This window comes from Panthera tigris, chromosome A1 (assembly GCF_018350195.1).
Source record: "Panthera tigris isolate Pti1 chromosome A1, P.tigris_Pti1_mat1.1, whole genome shotgun sequence".
In the NCBI taxonomy this organism is placed as follows: Eukaryota; Metazoa; Chordata; class Mammalia; order Carnivora; family Felidae; genus Panthera; species Panthera tigris.
Window position 1 is genome coordinate 137,698,805 of NC_056660.1, and position 20,276 is coordinate 137,719,080.

The following is a 20,276-nucleotide window of genomic DNA, read 5'->3' on the forward strand; positions in this document are numbered from 1 at the left end:
TATTTCATAAGTTTCCTTCTCTTCATTTTTACTTACTCTTTAAAAATTTTTTTAATGTTTATTCATTTTTGAGAGAGAGAGAGCACGAGTGTGAGTGGAGGAGGGGCAGAGAGGGAAACACTAAATCCGAAGCAGGCTCCAGGCTCTGAGCTGTCAGCACAGAGCCCAATGCGGAGCTCGAACCCACAGACCAAAGATCATGACCTGAGCCGAAGTCAGACGCTTAACTGACTGAGCCACCCAGGTGCCCCGTTTTTACCTATTCTTTATTACGTTGTTGTTGTTGGTATTTGCATGTCACGTAAAACAGTCTTAAAAACATGATCTTTGTGGTTGGAACTGCCATCCTAAAACAATGACTTATATATGGGAGATGATCCATAATTATTTGTTGAATGAATATCCTGAGCAAGATACACAGAGCACAAAACAACTGCTAAGTGTTTTTGTTTTTGTTTTTGTTTGTCCTCATTCTCTCTGGGAATCTTTACTGGAAGAGGAGAAAGCAAGACCGATAATAAATGTCAGTTTGAATTTATGGAATGAGAAGATGGAGAAAAGGATTAAGAAAGAAAGGAAAAAGATGGATTGAATTTGCCCTGGGTGTGTGTGCGTGTGCCTGTGCGTGTACACACGCATGCACACGCACACACACACATCATGAGTCTTTCTGAGATCTCCAGTTCTGCTTAACCTTAGTTTTGGTTGGGATTCCTTTTAATGGCAGCCTGACGTCTTTTCACTGCTTGTCCTAGATGGCAAAATAACTTCACACTGTAACTATTTAGACAATGCTTCTAAATCTTTGCAGTGTGCAAAATGGCAGCCTTGGCATTATATATGTGGTATGACTGGTTTTTAAAGTCACTTCAGAAGTTGGAAGTTGTTGACCAGATGACTGAGAGGAATTTGATCGTTTATAAGGGAAAAGAGCCCTGATTTATGAATTCATTAATGAATATGGAAGGGTATCTTTGCCTTACATACAATCCTTAAACCTTGGCAGTTGAGTTGGAAGGAATAAAAAACTGACCTGAATTTTTTTGACTTTTCTGTTAATAAAATCTTACTTTAGACAGTATATTTAAAAATAGGGCCCTTTCAGTGAAGTTTGGTCTCCAGAAGGTAAGAATCACAAATAGGCAATGTAGGTTGAAGGTAAACAGCACATACAAAAATTCCAATGGGTAAACCATAGGATATGAGGAATAAATGAACTCTTAAGGACGAAGGAATAGTTTTAACTTTGTGTGTGAATGTGATCAAAGCATAAGAGTGAAAGCTTAATTAGTTCAAAGATGGAATGTTTCATTGTTTAGTTTGCTTAGATTAATCAGAGGTAAATCGACATTTACATTACCTTAAGGTCTCTCTTGGTGAGTTGGAATAGCGCCAAAACCTTTTTCTATTTGAACAGAATCCAAGTCCTCTTTCCCCCCAGTGGGAAGCCCCTTTATATTAGCTACATTGCAGATATACAAAGATCGGATTCAGCCCTTTTCATTCCTATTTGTGATGTTTTCTCATCCTTGTCATGTCTAAGAGGTTACTTACTATTGTTTCTCATGATTTTTTTCTTTTTTTTTTTTGGCCAACGGTATGATGGGGTGGCAACATTATTTAATGCTTGTATACACAAAATCCTGTCCTATAATTCCCTTTGGTACATTGTGTGTTTAGATAGACAGGAATATTGTCAGTAATTAAAACCTCACCAGGAAGGACACAAGTGTTCTAGTTTTAAGAATTTGAGGAGTGACGTGCATGTACTTGTGGAAATCATTGTGCGCTGTTATTTGTCCAGTCGCCTGAGTCTGGTTCCATTAGTTTCTTAATTATCTTGGACATGTGGCTAAATCTCTTGGTACCTTAGCATGTTTACAAGAAGCATAACGATTTCTTTCTCATGACTTAATTTGAGGAATACTTAGCAGTAGTGGTAAAATCCTTCAAATTCTTCAAAGCAGATTTTTTGTTACCTGCAAGATAGCATTAGATTTAACATTGATACTTACACATTTCAGGGATATGCGTTGATTAGTTTTGTCCCTTATTTATCTGACCCATTTCCCTTTGCAAGCTGGTTTTGCTTTTTCACTCTTGTGGATTGTAGAGGTAAAGATTTGTCCTTGCTCTGTAAATGATGTGTTCCACAGGGGCCACGCCCTCCTTCAGTCTCTGTCACTGTCGAAGTCAGTGTCTGTGTTCCATCCTTGTAATGGGTACTCCAGTTCCGGAAAGAAGCTGGTGCTTACCTGCTCGCATGAGCCTACTCCTTCTGTCTCCCATCTCCCCTGCCCCCAGGTCCAGCGGGGAAAGTGATTCTCCCTTTCCTACCACAGAGCACATCTCTGAACTGGTTGCTGCTAGGATTTTATGAAGACGTTGCAGCTCTGTTAAAACGAACTCTCCCTTATGCTCATCTTTGAGACTTTTCTTTTGAGCTTCACTAAAGAGGCAGCTAAGATGTGTACTGATTGTGTATGTTGGGGGAATTAGTGTTACAAATAAGTGATGAAGCTCTCATGAGACATAACCAAAGAGACAATTACTGCCGTGCTGACACTGTTTGCTGCTGCTTGCTGCTGCTAACTTAGTTCATAAAGTCATTAAATGTTGCCCTATGTTGGCCTCCTCCCTGTCCTCTCCAAACTAGGGGCAGTGGGGATATCCAGAGCAATGCCGTACTTAGGTAAAATAACTTGTTTTCTCATTATTTTCTAACTGGTGGTGTGAATAATGATGCAATATGGTTGAGTGTGTGCATTTCAGACTAACGCATGACTACTGGTTTGTCTGCCTTAGTTTTCATTTTATTGTTCTGTGTCTTGTAGAGCAAAGAGCTTACAGCTTACCGGAGCCACCAAGAGACAAAAGGTATTTTAACTGTTCCAAATGTCCTGAGGGCCTCCTTGCCATCTTTGGAAATGTTTGCGTATGACTTTTGAGATCCCTTCGATAGTTTGTGAGAGTTTCTGTGTACTAAGCCTACATGAATCCTTTGCTCCCTCTGAAATCTGTATTGGTATAGGTTGGCCAGCGTGTTCCTTCGAGTGCCCAGATATGCGGGCCTCAGCCCCGGGGACAGAGTGTTCTTTCTTCGGTTATTTCTAAGGACAAACACCTCCAATGTACTGGACCAAGAGGCGCAGCAGTGTGAGGGTGACCTGCCTCAGAGGGGCATTAGGTTCTTCCTAGGTCTGTCTGCCCTGACGAGCAGACTTGCTGCGGGAGCAGGCCCCTGGTTGGTCACATGTACAAAGTGCATAACCACCTCTGCCGTATGTCTTTATGGCTATTGCCGAGAGAGGTTGGTTCTCTCTGGAACAGGAAGAACAAGTGATACAGAAAGTCCTATAAGCGTTAACAGTTTTCCGAGGGATGGGCAGATCTGAAAGCTTCAAACCTAAGCTTCCCTTTTCCCTAAGCTGCTGCTTTTGGTGGAGTCAGGCTTGGGAAGCTGACCAGCAAGCAGGCGGGATTGTCGAGTTCTGCTGGTCCTTCAGTAACTGCTCGTAAGTCACAAGGGGAAACAGCCCCGGGGTTATGTGCAACACCAGTGCCAGAAACGACATAAACGTTTGGCTGGAAGAAACAAGGTGAAAAAAGAGGAAAGTGGCTTTAACTTGAGTGACAATAATGCTAAAACTGGAACCTTTTAATATATACATCGAGATGAACTGTTTTGTTTTATTTTAATTTTTTTAAAATGTTTATTTGGAGAGAGAGACAGACAGTCTTCCTCCTGTCATCTATTTAACAATTGGAGAAGTAATAGACTGATAGTAAAGATTTTTTTTTTTTTTTAATTCAAAAATACTTCTTCTCCACTAGGAGAGGGGTTTAAGACTGAAAAAGCCAATGTCTTAATTGGTTAAATATTAGTCTGTAAAATACTTTAACTTGGATGGGATGTGTGGAGAGGGTCCCTTTCTCATTTCTCTTTTGTCACTCCTGTGTTTTTCTTCTTCAGTCTGTGTCTGTCTGCATCCTGAAGCGTCTGACTTTCTCAGTCTATCCCCTGATGTATCCAGTAGAGTAGATCTTTGATCTCAGTCTGTGCCCAACACCTTTTGGATGCTCGAGCATTGCTGATGCTTTGCTTTGGTCATGTTGTACTTACTGGAGGGGATCGCCTCCTTTGGAGTTCTCTTATTTATGTTAATCGCTTAGTTTCTGGAAAAGAATGCAGCCGGCTGAAAAGGGGGCTCACTCCAGAATGTGTAGGCTCTTTTCTGCAGGAGTGGACACTTTGTATGTACCAACTTTTTTTTTTTTTTATGCACAAAATATAGTAGTATTTAATTCTCCCAAAACGTTAGTGTATACAGTAGCTGACAAATACAGTTTAATACTCTGAATATGAGTATATGATTCGTTTTTTAAGTTTTTATTTAAATTCCAGTTAGTAAACATGCAGTGTGATATTAAATTCAGGCTGTACCAACTTGTTAATGATTATATGGCATGACACTTATTTTATTGACACCATCTATCTTGAGTGTGTTACACTTACTACTTTATATATTAAAAAAAAAAAATCTGAGCATCTGAATGTCCACAAAGAAGTCTCACTGTGTCAATTTTCAATTGGATATTGGGAATTCCTTTTAACACTTAGGATGTTTAGTTCTTTGAAAAATAGATAGATATTATAGGTTTAAAGATTACTGAAGATCCATATTCTTGAGATACTTAAAATTATCTTTATTGAAAAGGTAATGCCATGAGAACCTCTGAAGAATGGGGTTTGTAAAACTTGATTGTGGATGATTCTATTGATCATCAAATCAACAATAGAGGTTGGGCATCTTGTTCTGGGATTTGAAGAGTTGAATTTTTTTTTCCAGATTCTTAGAAATTGAAAAGCTATTTAAATTATGTTATGAAAGCAGTTGGGGACTTTTCCCTTCTCTGTTCTTTCCTAATGTAACTAATTGTTACATAGGTGAATACCACATAGTTTGAGTTGACACACGGAATCTGCCAGAACTTCCACATTTGCCCAGAGGTTACGCTGTGTGATTCATTTTCATAATGTGATAGTGGAATGTGTCCATGATATTCACACTTCTGCCATGTTTGTTTGTTTTAGTTATTTATTTTGAGAGAAGGTGAGTGGGGGAGGAGCAGAGAGCGAGGGAGACAGAGAATTCCAAGCAGACACTGTACCGTCAGCACAGAGCCTGACATGGGGCTCGATCTCAACGACCGTGAGATCATGACTTGAGCTGAAATCAAGAGTCAGACACTTAACGAACTCAGCCCTCCAGGCGACCGTGTTTCTTAGTTTTTTAATACTGAGTGTTACAGGTGGTTTTTGTTTACTTGGTCATGTCTCAGGTCTTCTCAGTTTTTGAATTTAAAGAGTAAGGGGTATGACTTCATGTTCATTTTGTAGTTTTGTAAAGGATATGTGGAAATTGTGGTGCATTTAAAGGTTTTAATTTTTTTTTAATGTTTATATTTAAGAGGGAGAGAAAGAGCACACATGAGGAGGAGAGGAAGGTGCAGAGTGAGAGGGAGACAGAGGATCCAGTGCGGGGCTCAAACTCACAAACCATGAATGAGATCGTGACCTGAGCCCAGGTTAGATGCATAATGACTGAGCTACCCAAGTGCCCTGCATTTGAAAGTTTTAAATCAAAACAGAAGCATTGCTTTTGATAGGTTCTTCTGTAGCACGGAGAATTGGGAATAGAGTTGGATAAACAGAATGTTCTTTTATTTGAGAGAGTTGATTTCTGTTTCTGCTGTGAGGTAGGTAGAAGGGAGGACTTGAGGACCTCACAATCCACATTGACCTTACCATTCTTTAATTCTGAGACTGAGGTCTCCTCACCAGATTATTCTTATCTTAGACACTGGATGGCACTTGGTGGGGTCACAAGAGGTATTCCAGAGATAATTCTTTCTAAGGTCTCAAACGCGTTTTTCCCCTGAATTCCAAAAGTGAGTCTGTCATGAGTGTTGCAAATGAGGATGCTTAAGAAACGAGAGATACGGAAATTTATAAATCTGTTAACTGGTCAGTTACCTAAGAAGGTAGTTGTGGAAGTAGAAAGGAAATAAGAAGGTCCAAGTTGCTTCTGTCACTCTGCATAGTCCTAGGGTATCGTCACTTCCATCCTGCCTCTTTGCTTTCTAGCTTTTTCAACGGTTTTCTCTAAGTATCAAACCCAGTTGCACTTATTGTACAGAATTTAAATAGCACGACATACTCTGCCCTGCTTGTGCCTTTAGATCTGTAGGACCAAGAGGCACTTAGGAAGCCATGTATCATCTTTTCTAAACGTGTTCATAGGTTTGAACTCCTGATTACCTAACATAAATAACTGTATTAATAATGTGTATCTAATATAAATAAATAACAAAGTTTCATTTAATATGTGTCAGGTAAGTACATCACATATTTAAGTGTGAGAAGGGGCCTTAGAAATAATTGGAAGTCTAAGCCTAGCATTAATCAGATGAAAAACTAAAGTCCTAGGACTTGTCATTGTATTCATTGTCATGAAATGTGATCATATATTTTGGTACATATCAGTAACATGATAGCTTTTGAAAAGTGTGTCCCAGAGATGAATGTGTTACCCACTAATGTGGATGAATGGGAAGTTTGGGAGATGGGAGAGACTTGGGTTACAGAATGTTCTACAGAAGTGTTACCTGGTTTTACATAATACTTGGTTGATCTTTAATATAGTCATTCTCTTCCTCCCACCTCCTTTATAATAATATTAGAAGTATAAGACTATCAGAGAAAGTTTCAGGGGAAATAGAACTCCTCATAGCTGGGACTTTTTTTTTTTTCCTCTAAAGAATGATTATATGGATTAGGGGAAAATAAATGATGATCAGTGTGTTCACAGATAGCATACCGTTATTTTCAGATTGCCTTGTATTGTGGGGAATTATCCACAGCCTTCTTTCTTTTACAACCCAGGGAGTCTCAGATTGCAAATAGCTGGTTGAGTGGGAGAGACTGAACCAAGAGGCAGACAGTCTGTTTCTCAAACTCTATTATCAAAGGAAATGTGTATTTGCTGACTATCATCTCTATGTTCTAAAAATAAATAAAATGCAGTTTCATATTGCTGGTTATTTGGCTTTTATGTGCCCTAGGAAATTGCTGTTTGCATAGTAAATAGGGAGTTGAGGGTTTGTAGAGTGAAGGTGTAAGTCTAAGGTTTCCTTTATTTCTCTAGTATTTTATTAAGAAAAAAAAGAAATATACAGAAAAGTTAAAAGAATTGTATGCTGAATACCCATTTCTACTACTTAGATTCTATAATTGATATCATGGTGAGATAGTTGCTTTATCACACATCCATTATCCATCTATAAAATATATTTTTATTAGAGTCTATCTTTATCTTTTCAGTAACCTTTAAAACCTGAAAAACGTGTATACACACGTGTGTACATAAATGCTATTTTTTACTCCCTCTTTAAGTTCTGATAAGCCATGATAACAGATTCTTTTTTGTAGAATTCAGCAAGAAGAATGGGATAAATATATTATACCTGCCAAGTCAGAGTCTGAAAAATACAAAGTGAGCCGAACTTTCAGCTTTCTCATGAATAGGATGACAAGCCCTCGGAATAAATCCAAGGTAACTCAAGTTCTGTGCCTTTTGTGTTTAAAGAGTAGCTGGTTCCACTTTTCAGCAATTAGTATAGTTTCCACTGGCCCTTGAAGATCCCTTATCTTAGCTTTTGTGTACACATATTCAAAGACCTCTACATTTTTTTCTGAAATATTGTCCAAGTTACTAGAAGTGCAAGACAAATGCAGCCTGTGCACATTTCCATTGTGGCGTCACGACACTCCTCCACGAATGGCATTTACGTTCAGACAGAAAGTGTAGAGACTGTGTATTGCTTCTACGAGTACGTTGGCTCTCAGCATTTCTCTTTTCTCATTTTTCCCCACTTGGCTGTTGGTGCTGTATCTGAAGACAAAAAGCAAGGACGCCAAAGACAAAGAGAAACTGAGCCGACATCAGTTTGTCCCTGGAACATTCTCTGGGGTTCTACAGTGTTTGGTTTGTGATAAAACGCTCCTGGGGAAGGAGTCATTCCAGTGTTCCAGTAAGTTCTCCGACCCAGTGCGTGCCATCTTTGTACTTCGCCTCCCCAGACAGTAAACTCCCCTTGAACAGGGCCATTGTTAAGCATGTTTACATAATCCTTCATAGTAGCACCGCACATGCGGTTTAATGACTTACCCAAGCAGTGACCCGTGATGGTTAGAGTCAGTGCTTTTTGTCCACAAGTGATAGCCTCCCAGAACCCCAGACCCGTGTATCTCACTGATTGCTTGACGTCTCTATGTGGGTGTCTAAATAGGTTCTCAAATGTCGCAGGTCCAAAATGGAGCTCTGCTCTGTTCCTTGGCCCGTCTGCAGGCTGCCCCTCTCAGTTCATGGCAGCTCTATCATGGCAGCCAGATGCTCCTGCCAAAAATCTTGAGGTCTTTCTTTATGCCTCTTCATCTCTCATATTCCACATCCAGTCCTTCAGCAATCCTCTGGGGCGATCTTCACAATACGTATGAAAGCCAGCCACCTTTCATCCTGCTGCTGGTATCACCCTCGTCTAAAGCTACCATTTCAGTCACTTTCTAATTGGTTTCTTTGCGTTTCTACCACAAATGGTGCAGTTCGGAAAACATCTGTTCTCAAAACATGAGCCATAGTGAGCGTGTGAAGGCACATATCCTTATGTTCCAGATCCTCCAGTGTGGCTTCCTACCATCCCCCAAGGAAGGCCAAAGCCCTGAAAATTAGTGCAAGGCCCCAGGGTCTTCCCTGTCATCCTCTCCCCCTTCCTCCGTCTGTTCCAGCCACTCTGGCATCTTTGCTCTTCTCTCAGCCTGCCAGGCATGCTGTTCCCAGAGGGCCTTTCCTGGCTCTTCCTTCTGCCTGCAGTGCTCCTCCCTCAGACCAGCTGCAGGGATTGCCCCTTCACCTACTTCGGGTGTGCTCGGATAACACCTCTTCAGGCCCTTCTTGACCACCTTATGTTTGGCTCATACTGGTTACTCAGAGCAACCCTGTCTATGGGCATCATTGCCTTGAGAGTCCCTTGTCTCCCAGACCAACAAGACAAAAACCGTCTTCAAAATCCACATGCAAGAAGGCTGTCCTTCGTTCTGGGTTGATGGTGGAAGTTGACACCTTGGACCCATTGATTCCTCTTTGCTGTTGTCCCCCAACTGGATACCATTCAGTCCCTCACTTCCTTTACTCTGAATACTTTTACCAGCTTCCTCTCGGTCAAACACCACTTTCTACTTGCCCATCTGTGCTTAAGGACTTCTCTGTCTTTTTGTTCACTGGATTAGCCCACACTTTCCAGACAGATGTGTTTGGTTGCCTGTGTGCTGAATAGTCCTATAGGTGGGTTCTTCCTCAGCCTCAGTTTATAGCCAGCGGCCTCACCTGGCCTGTGTTCTCTTGCCTCTTTCCCTTGCTTATGATGATCTTCCTCCTCTTAGTTTCCCCAGCTCCTCTGTATCTGTCTTGATTTCTTGCCCCATCTTGGGAGGTGTTCCCTGACCACCATGTCTGAAAATTTTGCACACCACATGTATGAGCTATTTACCTCTTCCGTTTAATGTAATGTACACCCTCCTGTTTTTAACTACTAAAATAGACTTCAAGGACTCTAATCACACAGTGGTTCTTCTGTATTCCCTGCAGCAGCTGTCACAAAGCCCAGCCTTTGGGTACTCATGTGTAGTTAATGCTTGGGGGGGGGGCGCGGGCTCCCTGAAAAGTAAACTTCTGTAGCACAGGACATGTTGGTTCACACAGAGTTGGTCAAGTGGATGGCCATGAGACTTTTTGTGGAAGATGGAAATGGCTGAAAACATAGAGGATGTAGTTAGCTTTTAAAATAGTCATTATTTAAAAAAAAAAATGCAGTAGGACTCGTAAAGGATACAACGTTTAAGGAGAAATTTAAAACTATCCAAAATCTTAACAGCTAGAAAAGATGGCTATGCATATTTTAATGGAGTCCTTTCTAATAATAAAAAGGTTAGCTGTTAATGCTGGTGTTTTTATATGAAATGTGTTTGATTACTCTTAACTTACTATACATTTAACTTTTTCCCCCTTTTTTTTTTTACAACAAATAATGTTGTAGGTGGCATTCTTTTGCATATAACACTGTCCACATCTTTGATTATTGTCTTAAATTCTAGCATCAGTAGGTGTTAAATTTCCTCTTTAACCCACAGTTTTTAAAAGGTTTTAGGACTTAAAGTTTTTAAGGAGAGGAGTGTTGGGGGTTTTAACTTTGATTATTAAGTTTTTTACATGGGGCAAAAGATTGTGACATGTGTAAGCTGCTGTTATTAGGAAATAATCCTATTTTATGGGTGTATTTTTGTTTTTAATTATGAAGATTACTATTTATAATCTGAAAACTATGATATGATATAAAACAAAACATAATAGTCAAAATTTTGGTGTTTGTATTCTTTTTTGTTAAAGCCTGAGTTGCTACTTTTTCACAAATTCCTTTGTTTATAAATAGATTTCACTGCTTATGTTTAGATATTACATTATTTGGTGCACAGAAGTTCACAAATCACAGCTTTGTTGAAGATTTGACTTTGATAAATATAAAATAACCTTTTTAATGCCATTATATGCTTTGGGCATTGAATTTTACTTTGTCTGAAATTAATATTCCTTTTGCTTTCCTTTTCTTTGAATTTTCCCTTACTATTTCTTTGTTTTTAATTTGGAATGTGTGTCTTTAATTTAGACGTAATCTGGAATTGAGAGCTAGTATTTTATAACAAGGCTTTTTTTTTCTTATTTACTCAATTTTACAGCTGTCAATTATCTTTTATAGTTCTTTGCTGTTTTCCTTGATGTTTGATTTTGCTATTTATACCATGTGTTGTTGATGTTGTTTTTTAAATGTTTGTTTTATTTTGAGAGAGAGAGCATTCCAACTGGGATAGGGCAGAGAGAGAGAGAGAGAGAGAGAGAGAGAGAGAGTCCCAAGCAGGCTCCGAGCTGTCAGTGCAGAGCCTGATGCGGAGCTTGATCCTGCAAATTGTGAGATCATGACCTGAGCCAGAATCAAGAGTCGGACCCTTAACCCACAGAGCCGGCCAGGACCCTGCCATGTGTTGTTGGTTTTTATGTTACCTGGGGATTTGGCAAGATAAGCTAGCTCTTTCAATATCTGCTAGTGGTAACTTTTACGGCTTATAATTGAATATTCTCTAATTTCTCTTATATTTACCCTTTTCTCTGTTAGAGCTTATTGGTATACTGAATTATTGAATTGCTATTTTAATGTTGTATGATCTTTCAAGAATAGCTTTCTGTTTCAAGAATAATTTGATACCTATATTCAGTTCTCTGTCTCTACTTGCAAAATGTTTTTAGATGTTTTTTGTTTAGCTGGTTTCACTGCATTGTGAAAAATGCATTTGTGAAATGCAAATTTCATTGTGAAATGAAAATGCATTGTGAAATGCATTGAAAATGCATTGTGAAAAAAACCATTGCTCGTTTTTTTTTCTTTTTTAAAATAAAGTTCGATCACTTCTTGAACCCTTAATTTCTATTCTGCTCTTTAATAGTCTTAAGTAGTGTTTCAGATAAATAAATATTTTTTCAAAAGGGTCATTGGAGTGATCTGTTTTCTGAAACCTTGTGTATCTAAGTAGATAGATCTTTGTGTCTTTCACACACAAAGGGATTAATGTAGCTAAATAAATTCCTAGACCAAAACCTTTGCCCCCAGTACCCTGTCAACATTGGTCCATGAATTTTGGGCATTAAATATTATAGTGGAAAAGTTTGGGGCCTGTCTGACCTTCTTTCTTTATTGGTGACCTGCTTTTTCTGCCTACATGCTTGAGAACTTTAAATTTTTAAATCCTATAGATGTTGTCAGAATATGTCTGTAGAATAGGTGTCGTTTAATTCCTAGGAAACCGTGAGACCTTTTGATTTGCCTTTTGTAGTTCTTTTTTAGCTTGATAAAAGTTTTTGTCAAGTTGTAGCTTTGACTGTTGCTTCTGATGTAATTTTTCTGATTTCTTCCTTGGAGAAGTATGATCTCTATTCCCTTTTTTGTATGACATGTTCTATTTTATAATTATACCCCTCTTTTCCTCTACATTCTGGAGGGAATCTTTCAAGTCTAATTTCCTGGTGCTGCTTTGATAGTTTTGTTAAATTGATTCTCCTCAGTTCGTTCTCAGTTCTGCTCTCTCGTCTCACAAAGCTCCTTCCCCCTGTCATCTTGCAGGCCTATTGTGCTGCTCTGTTCTCCCTCCGTGGCCCTGTGGTCCTATTTTATGTCTATTTTGTGTATCTAAGTTTTTCCTCTCTGTTTCTAGATTTAATGGTATTCAGTGGCTCACTTTTCCTGTGAGTTTTCAGTCTAAATTTTTGTTGGGCTCATCCTGTCTACTTTTTCCCTTTCCTTTTGCTCACTTGTTTTGGAATGAGGAGAGAGCCCTCTGATTTCCACACTTGCCACCAGGACCAGTATGTGGGTAATTCTGACCTCTGCTCATTGGCCTTTGAGGTGTTGGCTAAAATGCCTCTGCGGACCTACAGCCGGAGGAAGCTGGGCTCATTTCTCAGTGGGTTATAGGTACTTGACGAGAATGGCTTGGATGGATCTAAATGTGACTTTCTACCCACAAGGAAGGATCCTTTTAATAAAGATTGTGTTAAGCTGTAGGCTCCTCGTCTACTGTGTGTGGGGTGGGCGAGGAGGTGGTGGCTGATGGTGTGGAGGCTGGAGGGCAGGCGGGCAGGGCAGGATGGCAGCGGCCTGGCAGAAAGTGGTCCCCACATGCAGAGACTGCTCTCTCTGAACACACCTTGCGTCTCTGAGCCAGCGGGCAGAAAGGGGCAGGCAAACTCTTGCCTTTTAGCGAGGTTGAGGCCACATGTTTTATGGAGTAAGACAAGCGAGTTGATAATTTGTCTCTTTTAATTTGGCCACCTGTAGTTAGCAGGATTTCCTGTCGGAGGCTGACAGGACTTGATTTTCAGCACTGTTGTGAGTTTTCCTTCTTTCATTTTGCGAGGCATTTTACCTGGCGTGGGAGTGGGCACTTGCCGCCAGCCGGATGTCAGAAATCCATTGCAGTGTCGGGCGTATAGTAGTCAATGAGTTCTCAGGCAGACACAGAGTGTATATCCTGTATAATTGCAGGTTTCGTAATTGGTAAGACTGCGGCAGAAGGGGAAAAATACCTCCAAGGAAATGAAAATATTAGCCATGTGCTTGTGCTCAAGTGGTGGGGCTATGTGTGATTTAGTTATTTTTTCCCCTATATTTTCTAAATATTTTTATATGCTATTTTTACCGTGACCAGCAAACGCACAGTGTGGCCTTACTTATTCTTCCCTTTCAGACTGTAATGCAAATGTACACAAGGGCTGTAAAGACGCTGCCCCTCCATGTACCAAGGTAATCTCTCATTTGTTTTTCATGTGCATATATAGCTCTGTTGCTTCCTGTTACCTGTTTAGGTTCTTATTTTTTTTTTTTTATCACGGTCTAGATTTGTTTCTAAAGTGATCATTATAGTGATAAAAGAACACGTTCTAAGTGCATCGTCGTTTCCTTAACTATATCCCTTTGGAAGTAGGCAAAGCTCAGATGTGGCCACCTGTGTCACAAGGTGGAAGTGGGTTAGCCTTTCTGTCGAGACGTGCTCGGTTTATGAGTGCGGACCTTAAGCTTAAGGGTATGAAGTCTAGAGCAGTAATTCTCAAATAGAAAATATCAGCATCACACCCGGAAGACCTATTTCTGAGCCCCATTCTCAGAATTGCTGATCCAGTAGAGTCCAGGTGGGGTCGGAGAATTTGTATTTTTTTTTTAAGTTTTTTTTTGTTTTACGTTTATTTATTTTTGAGACAGAGAGAGACAGAGCATGAACGGGGGAGGGTCAGAGAGAGGGAGACACAGAATCTGAAACAGGCTCCAGGCTCTGAGCTGTCAGCAAAGAGCCTGACGCGGGGCTTGAACTCATGGACCGTGAGATCATGACCTGAGCCGAAGTCGGCCGCTTAACTGACTGAGCCACCCAGGCGCCCCGGAGAATTTGTATTTTTAACAAGTTCCCAGGTGGTACTGCTGTGCCGGGACCATACTGTGAGGCCCGCTAGAATAAAGGAATGTTCTCTGAGTTTGGGAGTGAGCTTGAGGGAACGGGCGCATCTGTCCCATCTCTTCCTTTGTTTCCCACTCTAACGTCCTGTTAGAAATGCGAGTGAGCATGCCGACACTTCAGGGGGAACCTTGGGGTCTCTAACTTCTGTGATCAATGGAAACACACGTCGCGTCAGGTCACAGAGTTAAGGATGATGTTTCAGCAGCCAGGGGTGTTGTGTCCTGTAGACAGGAAGAGTAGCCAAGAGTAGGAAGAGCAAGTGGGAGAAAGGCAGCCCCGACAGGAATTCCTCTCTCAGCCTCAGGCTGGACGCACATGTTGGACATTTCTAGTTGCCATAGATGTTAAATAAAGCTGGGATATTCATGAGATGTGTTCATGAGGTACGCCCTCATTACAACTCATCATTGCACGTCTCATCATTATAACATGTTTCTTTGTTGCTTTTAGTGTCTTTTGCTTTGAATTCTTGGTTTGAAATAAAATAACAGAAATGATACAGATAAGAGTCCTGTATAAATGGGTGGACATTCTTGTAGTCAAATGGAATTTAATCTTATTTTCCATGTTTCCAATGTTCTTTATTAGAAATTCCAAGAGAAACATAACAAGAACAAGCTGCAGACCACCCTTGGAAGTAAGTGACATAGAAATGACAATTGCATACATATCATACTTTATTCCAGTGTAAAATACCTGCTCCTTTGTTACTTCCTTTGCCCAATTACTTCTTCCTTCCTAACACATGGTTAGTGTAATATTTAGTTACAAGGAGGTCAAGAACAGTATAAACTTCCATGCCAGCCTAATAACCTTTGTTCTGTATGTACTATATGATATTTTAAGGAGGACTATATGGGGGGACCTATTAGGATATTGTCTCAATTATAAGATATGATGTAGTGTAATATGCGCTATTGATTTAATAACAACCTTCGGGGGAAAAGAGAGATATGACATTAGATGTACATAACTTGGTTTTCCTAGCAGTAACCCCTATTTATTTAAAAAAATTTTTTTTTTTCAACGTTTTTTATTTTTGGGACAGAGAGAGACAGAGCATGAACGGGGGAGGAGCAGAGAGAGAGGGAGACACAGAATCGGAAACAGGCTCCAGGCTCCGAGCCATCAGCCCAGAGCCTGACGCAGGGCTCGAACTCACGGACCGCGAGATCGTGACCTGGCTGAAGTCGGACGCTTAACCGACTGCGCCACCCAGGCGCCCCAATAACCCCTATTTACCTATACAATTACCTATCACATACTTTAGAATCAAGGTGAGGGATAGAATACTCAAGTTTGGAGTCTACAGTCCCTGATGTCCCTTATTCTAGTGACCTGGTCCTGCTTATTAGCTGGGCTTGAGGCTGGGATCTTATCAGCTCCTTTAGCATGACTGAAATTTCAAGGCATGCTGGCATTTTCCTCGCATAGGGCTAGTCTTGGTGCTTATGTTTTTTCCTTGAATTGCTTAAATTTATTGCTTAAATTTAAACAATTTCTCTTGGAAGTAATCAGCAGCCTCTGAAAGTAGTTTATATTGCACGCAAGAACCAGGGACCATAATCTCCTAAATTGGAAAATCCTTTCATCTATTGTGAGAGATTTTGGAATTTGTTCTGCCTCAAATACTGCATTGCTTTCCATATGACAGGCATTTTTTTTTTTTTAGAAAAATTTTTTTAACGTTTATTTATTTTTGAGACAAAGAGAGACAGAGCGTGAACGGGGGAGGGTCAGAGAGAGGGAGACACAGAATCTGAAACAGGCTCCAGGCTCTGAGCTGTCAGCACAGAGCCCGACGCGGGACGCGAACTCACCGACCGCGAGATCATGACCTGAGCCGAAGTCGGCTGCTTAACCGACTGAGCCACCCAGGCGCCCATGACAGGCATTTTTAAGTTTGGGGTCACTTTTCATTTTAATGCTCCAACAATGTGACCAGTGTTTCCAAAATCACCTGAATCAGGGGACAATAAAATATGCAGAGTTACGATGACATGAGATTGGATGTGATGTTACATAGATGCCGCTGGTGCAGACGGTAACAGCTGTGACATCACTTACCCTCTGCTTTGGCAGAAGTCCCTTTGGTTGTAGTTGTGAGGCTCTTCTCAATTTCATAAGGTTAAGCATGAAAATATAAAGCATCTTGGGGCACCTGGGTGGCTCGGTTGGTTGAGCGTCCAACTTTGGCTCAGGTCATGATCTCATAGTTTGTGGGTTTGAGCCCCGCATCGGGCTCTGTGCTGACAGCTCAGAGCCTGGAGTCTGCTTCGGATTCTGCGTCTCCCTCTCTCTCTCTGCCCCTCCCCTGCACTCACTCACTGTCTCTCTCTGTCTCTCTCAAAGATAAATAAACATGAAAAAAAATTCAAAAAGAAGATATAAAGCATCTTATAACTGACAAAAATTCCATCTCTGTACTTGGAAGCCATGAAGATAAAACCAAATCATACATGTGTAAAATCCTTCATGATATTCCGGGGCTCTATATAAGTATTCATTCTCCTTTACTTGAGAAGGTGTTTGCTATATCTCTGAAACTGTTAAGACTGAAATGTTTTCCGAGGTCATGTATGGTACACATCAAATGTAAAACCATATATGCCTGTCACAATTTAGAATTGACGAGAAAGGCATTGAGGCACCCTTTGGTTTTCATTCAGTACGTGACAGCGAAGAGCTCAGCTTGACTTGGAGGTTTCATTTGCCTGAAGTTATCACCCATAAAGAATAGACTCCCCAGCATCATTCCAATCCACTGACATGCCATGTGTGTGTATGACTGTTTATACATACAATACGCATTCTAATAGTGCTAATAACACCTTGGATCTATTTAAAGCTGGCTCTAAGGAGTACAAGCAGTGGTTTATGGGAAAGCTGTCTCAGTGTTTCCCCATTCCATTTTCTTGTTTGTGTAATCCCAGCCGCCCAGTCTCCAAGTGGATATGCTAAAGCAGGTCTGCCACATGGGTGTCAGGAGGGTGTGAAATGGAAGGGACATTTGAAGCAGGTGTCAGGATGTGGCAAGAAGACTGGTTTCAAGGCTGGACATGTGATGTATTAGAAGCAGCCATTCGAGTGTTTCGCTTCTTGGCTTTTTACATGACTGCTGGTAATTACTGCCCTCTGTGAAAACCACGTGAAGCGCTCATTTTGATTTCTAGATTCTTCATTCCGAGACATCCCGCAACCTGGTCTCTCCTTGCACCCTTCTTCCTCCATGCCTATTGGATTGCCCACTGGGAGAAAAGAAACTTCAGTGCAGGTCCATCCATTGTCCAGAAGTGTTCCAGGCACTACCTTGGAAAGGTAAGGCTTAATGTGATTTCTCATGTTAATATCTCAGAGCCACCATTGGAGCTGACTCTTCTCTCTCTCTCCTCCAGCTTCAGAAGGTCAGGGCTGTCCTTGGAGTCTGAGAGTGACGGGAACAACTGGAGAAGCAGGTCTCATTCCGATGAGCTTTTACAGTCTATGGGCTCTTCTCCTTCCACGGAGTCCTTTTTAATGGAAGGTGAGGAGAAGACACGTTTGTTTCTGTGGTGAATTGCCAAGTGGAATATTTTCTGAAGGATGTAAAATTGAAACACTCTTTTTTCTTAAAAAAGAATTCTGTTTCATGGTGTCTTTTTGGTATAGGTTCTTTTGATAAAAGAAGGAAAATTTAACCCTAGTGGATACTCCCATGTAGTGACTGAGTATAAATGATGTATTGAATAGACATGTCATAAAGATAAGAGAATGAAATACATTCTGTGCTTGTTGTTGTTTAAAAAGCTCTAGAACTGCTGATGAATTGGAATCAGGGTCACACATTAAAAATATATACTTAGTTATGGGGTGCCTGGGTGGCTCAGTCGGTTAGGCGTCCGACTTGGGCTTAGGTCATGATCTCACAGTTTGTGAATTTGAGCCCGCCGTCAGGCTCTGTGTTCACAGCCTGGAGCCTCCTTCTGATTCTGTCTCTCTCTCTCTGCCCCTCCCCTGCTCATGCTCTGTCTGTCTCTCTCTCTCAAAAATAAATAAAAATTTATATGTATATATATATGTGTATATATATATATATATATACACACACACACACACAGACACACACACACACACACACACTCAGTTAAGAGGGTACTCACCTAGATTTCTGAGATACTTACCACTATCTGTTACCCTCTACTTCTAGAGGAATAAAAGCATGTTTTAAAGCATATTTTGTAAGATAGGATTTATTCTGGTGAACTGCCTGTTGTATCCAAGCTGTATCAACCAGTGAAGGAGGACCCAAGGAAAGGAGAGCAGTGACAAGAGAAAGGGGTGGACACTGCCCAGGGAATCTTTTGCTTTTATTTTGAACTTGGATCTTTAAATCCATTGTTGTCTCATCTCGACTGAGCTGGACTCTGTCTCAGGAGTGCTGTTTGGGCATGTAGGATTTAGTTTTCCTGGAAGGCGTGTGTGTGTGTGTGTGTGTGTGTGAGTGAGATGTCAAGCTCTGCAAAAAAACCCAAAAAAACAAAAACTGTACTCATAGGACTTGAGCCCATGTACCCTTCTTTCAAGTTTATATTAAGGACAGCAAGCCACATCAAGAGCAAAGACAACATTCAGATATGAGTAAACAGTATGGAGTTCCCTGGGGCAAAAGAAATTGTGTGTTCAAGATTCTGTAATCATTTTATGGACTCAAAAGGTTACCAAAAATAAAACTATAGTACAGCAAGCCCAAACAAAGAACAGAATCTTTAAATGTCTTTTTTTTTTCCCCCTGCATACATAAACCATCACTGTTTTAATGATTCTTTGCTTTCATGAGAGCTGCCTTGACTTGGACCCTTTCACCAGTTTGGTTTTCAGGGGTTTCTTCTCCACATCAACAGTATTTTGGCTTAGTTGTTACTGTGTTGACAGTAGGTTTATTTCCTGTGTGTTTTGTGTGTGACTCCACTTGTGGCTTCTCTGTTCTACCTACATCCTAGATGTCGTGGATTCTTCTCTGTGGAGTGACCTCAGCAGTGATGCCCAGGAGCTGGAGGCAGAATCTTGGAGCCTGGTGGTAGATCCCTCGTTTTGCAGTAAGCAGGGGAAGGATGTCATCAAAAGACAGGATGTCATTTTTGGTAAGCATTTAAAATATGCTCTTGGGGCTGATGCATTGTGGTATAGGGGAAAGACCATGAAATTTGCAGTCCTCTGGACCTGGGTTCAAATCCTTGTTCTATCTCTTTTTATCTACTTGATCTCGGACAAATGATTTAACTTGCCTGGATCTTAGTTTCTCTGTCTTTATTTTTTAAAAAAAATTTTTTTTTAAACATTTATTTATTTTTGAGACAGAGAGCATGAACAGGGGAAGGTCAGAGAAAGAGGGAGGCACAGAATCTGAAACAGGCTCCAGGCTCTGAGCTGTCAGCACAGAGCCTGACGCGGGGCCCGAACCCATGGACAGTGAGATCGTGACCTGAGCCGAAGTTGGTGCTTAACCAACTGAGCCACCCAGGCGCCCCAGTTTCTCTGTCTTTAAAATGGGGAAAACAATGGGGTGCCTGGGTGGCTCAGTTGGTTAGGCGTCTGACTTTGGCTCAGGTCATGATCTCACAGTTTGTGAGTTCAAGCCCTGCGTCCGGCTCTGTGCTGACAGCTCAGAGACTGGAGCCTGCTTCAGATTCTGTGTCTCCTTCTCTCTCCACCCTGCCCATGCTCAAGCTCTGTCTCTCTCTCTCTCTGTCTCTCCCCAAAATAAATAAACATCAAAAAAAAATTGCTTTTTAAATGGGGATAATGATATTCAGGTCTAACTGTTGTGAGGCTTAACTGAGGCATTGTATGTACCTGGTACAAAGCAAATTTTATGTCTCATACCTTTTAAAGTTTACTTAAATGTGGCCTATACGACTTTACTTCTCTTTTAAGAACCACGGGAAATTTTCACATACTTTCATGTAGGGCAGATGGGTTTCTTTTACTTAGTGTATTGTTTTTGAGGTTCATCCTTACTGTTTATCAATACTTCATTCCTTTTTATGGCTGTATGTTATTTCATTGTAAATATACTACATTTTGTTTCATTATCAGTTTGAAGGTCATTTTAGCAGTTGAG

General features: G+C 40.8%; 1 protein-coding gene across 1 annotated transcript in view; it reads left to right on the forward strand.

The window, feature by feature from the left end:
- ARHGEF28 (Rho guanine nucleotide exchange factor 28) overlaps positions 1-20,276 on the forward strand; it is a 303,361-nt gene that overhangs the window by 215,731 nt on the left and 67,354 nt on the right. Inside the window, exons 14-21 of the mRNA XM_042988302.1 lie at positions 2,835-2,877; positions 7,493-7,616; positions 7,962-8,094; positions 13,412-13,467; positions 14,765-14,813; positions 17,350-17,494; positions 17,572-17,699; positions 19,156-19,296. Of these exons, the coding sequence (XP_042844236.1) occupies positions 2,835-2,877; positions 7,493-7,616; positions 7,962-8,094; positions 13,412-13,467; positions 14,765-14,813; positions 17,350-17,494; positions 17,572-17,699; positions 19,156-19,296 (819 nt within the window). The remainder of the gene's footprint in view (positions 1-2,834; positions 2,878-7,492; positions 7,617-7,961; positions 8,095-13,411; positions 13,468-14,764; positions 14,814-17,349; positions 17,495-17,571; positions 17,700-19,155; positions 19,297-20,276) is intronic.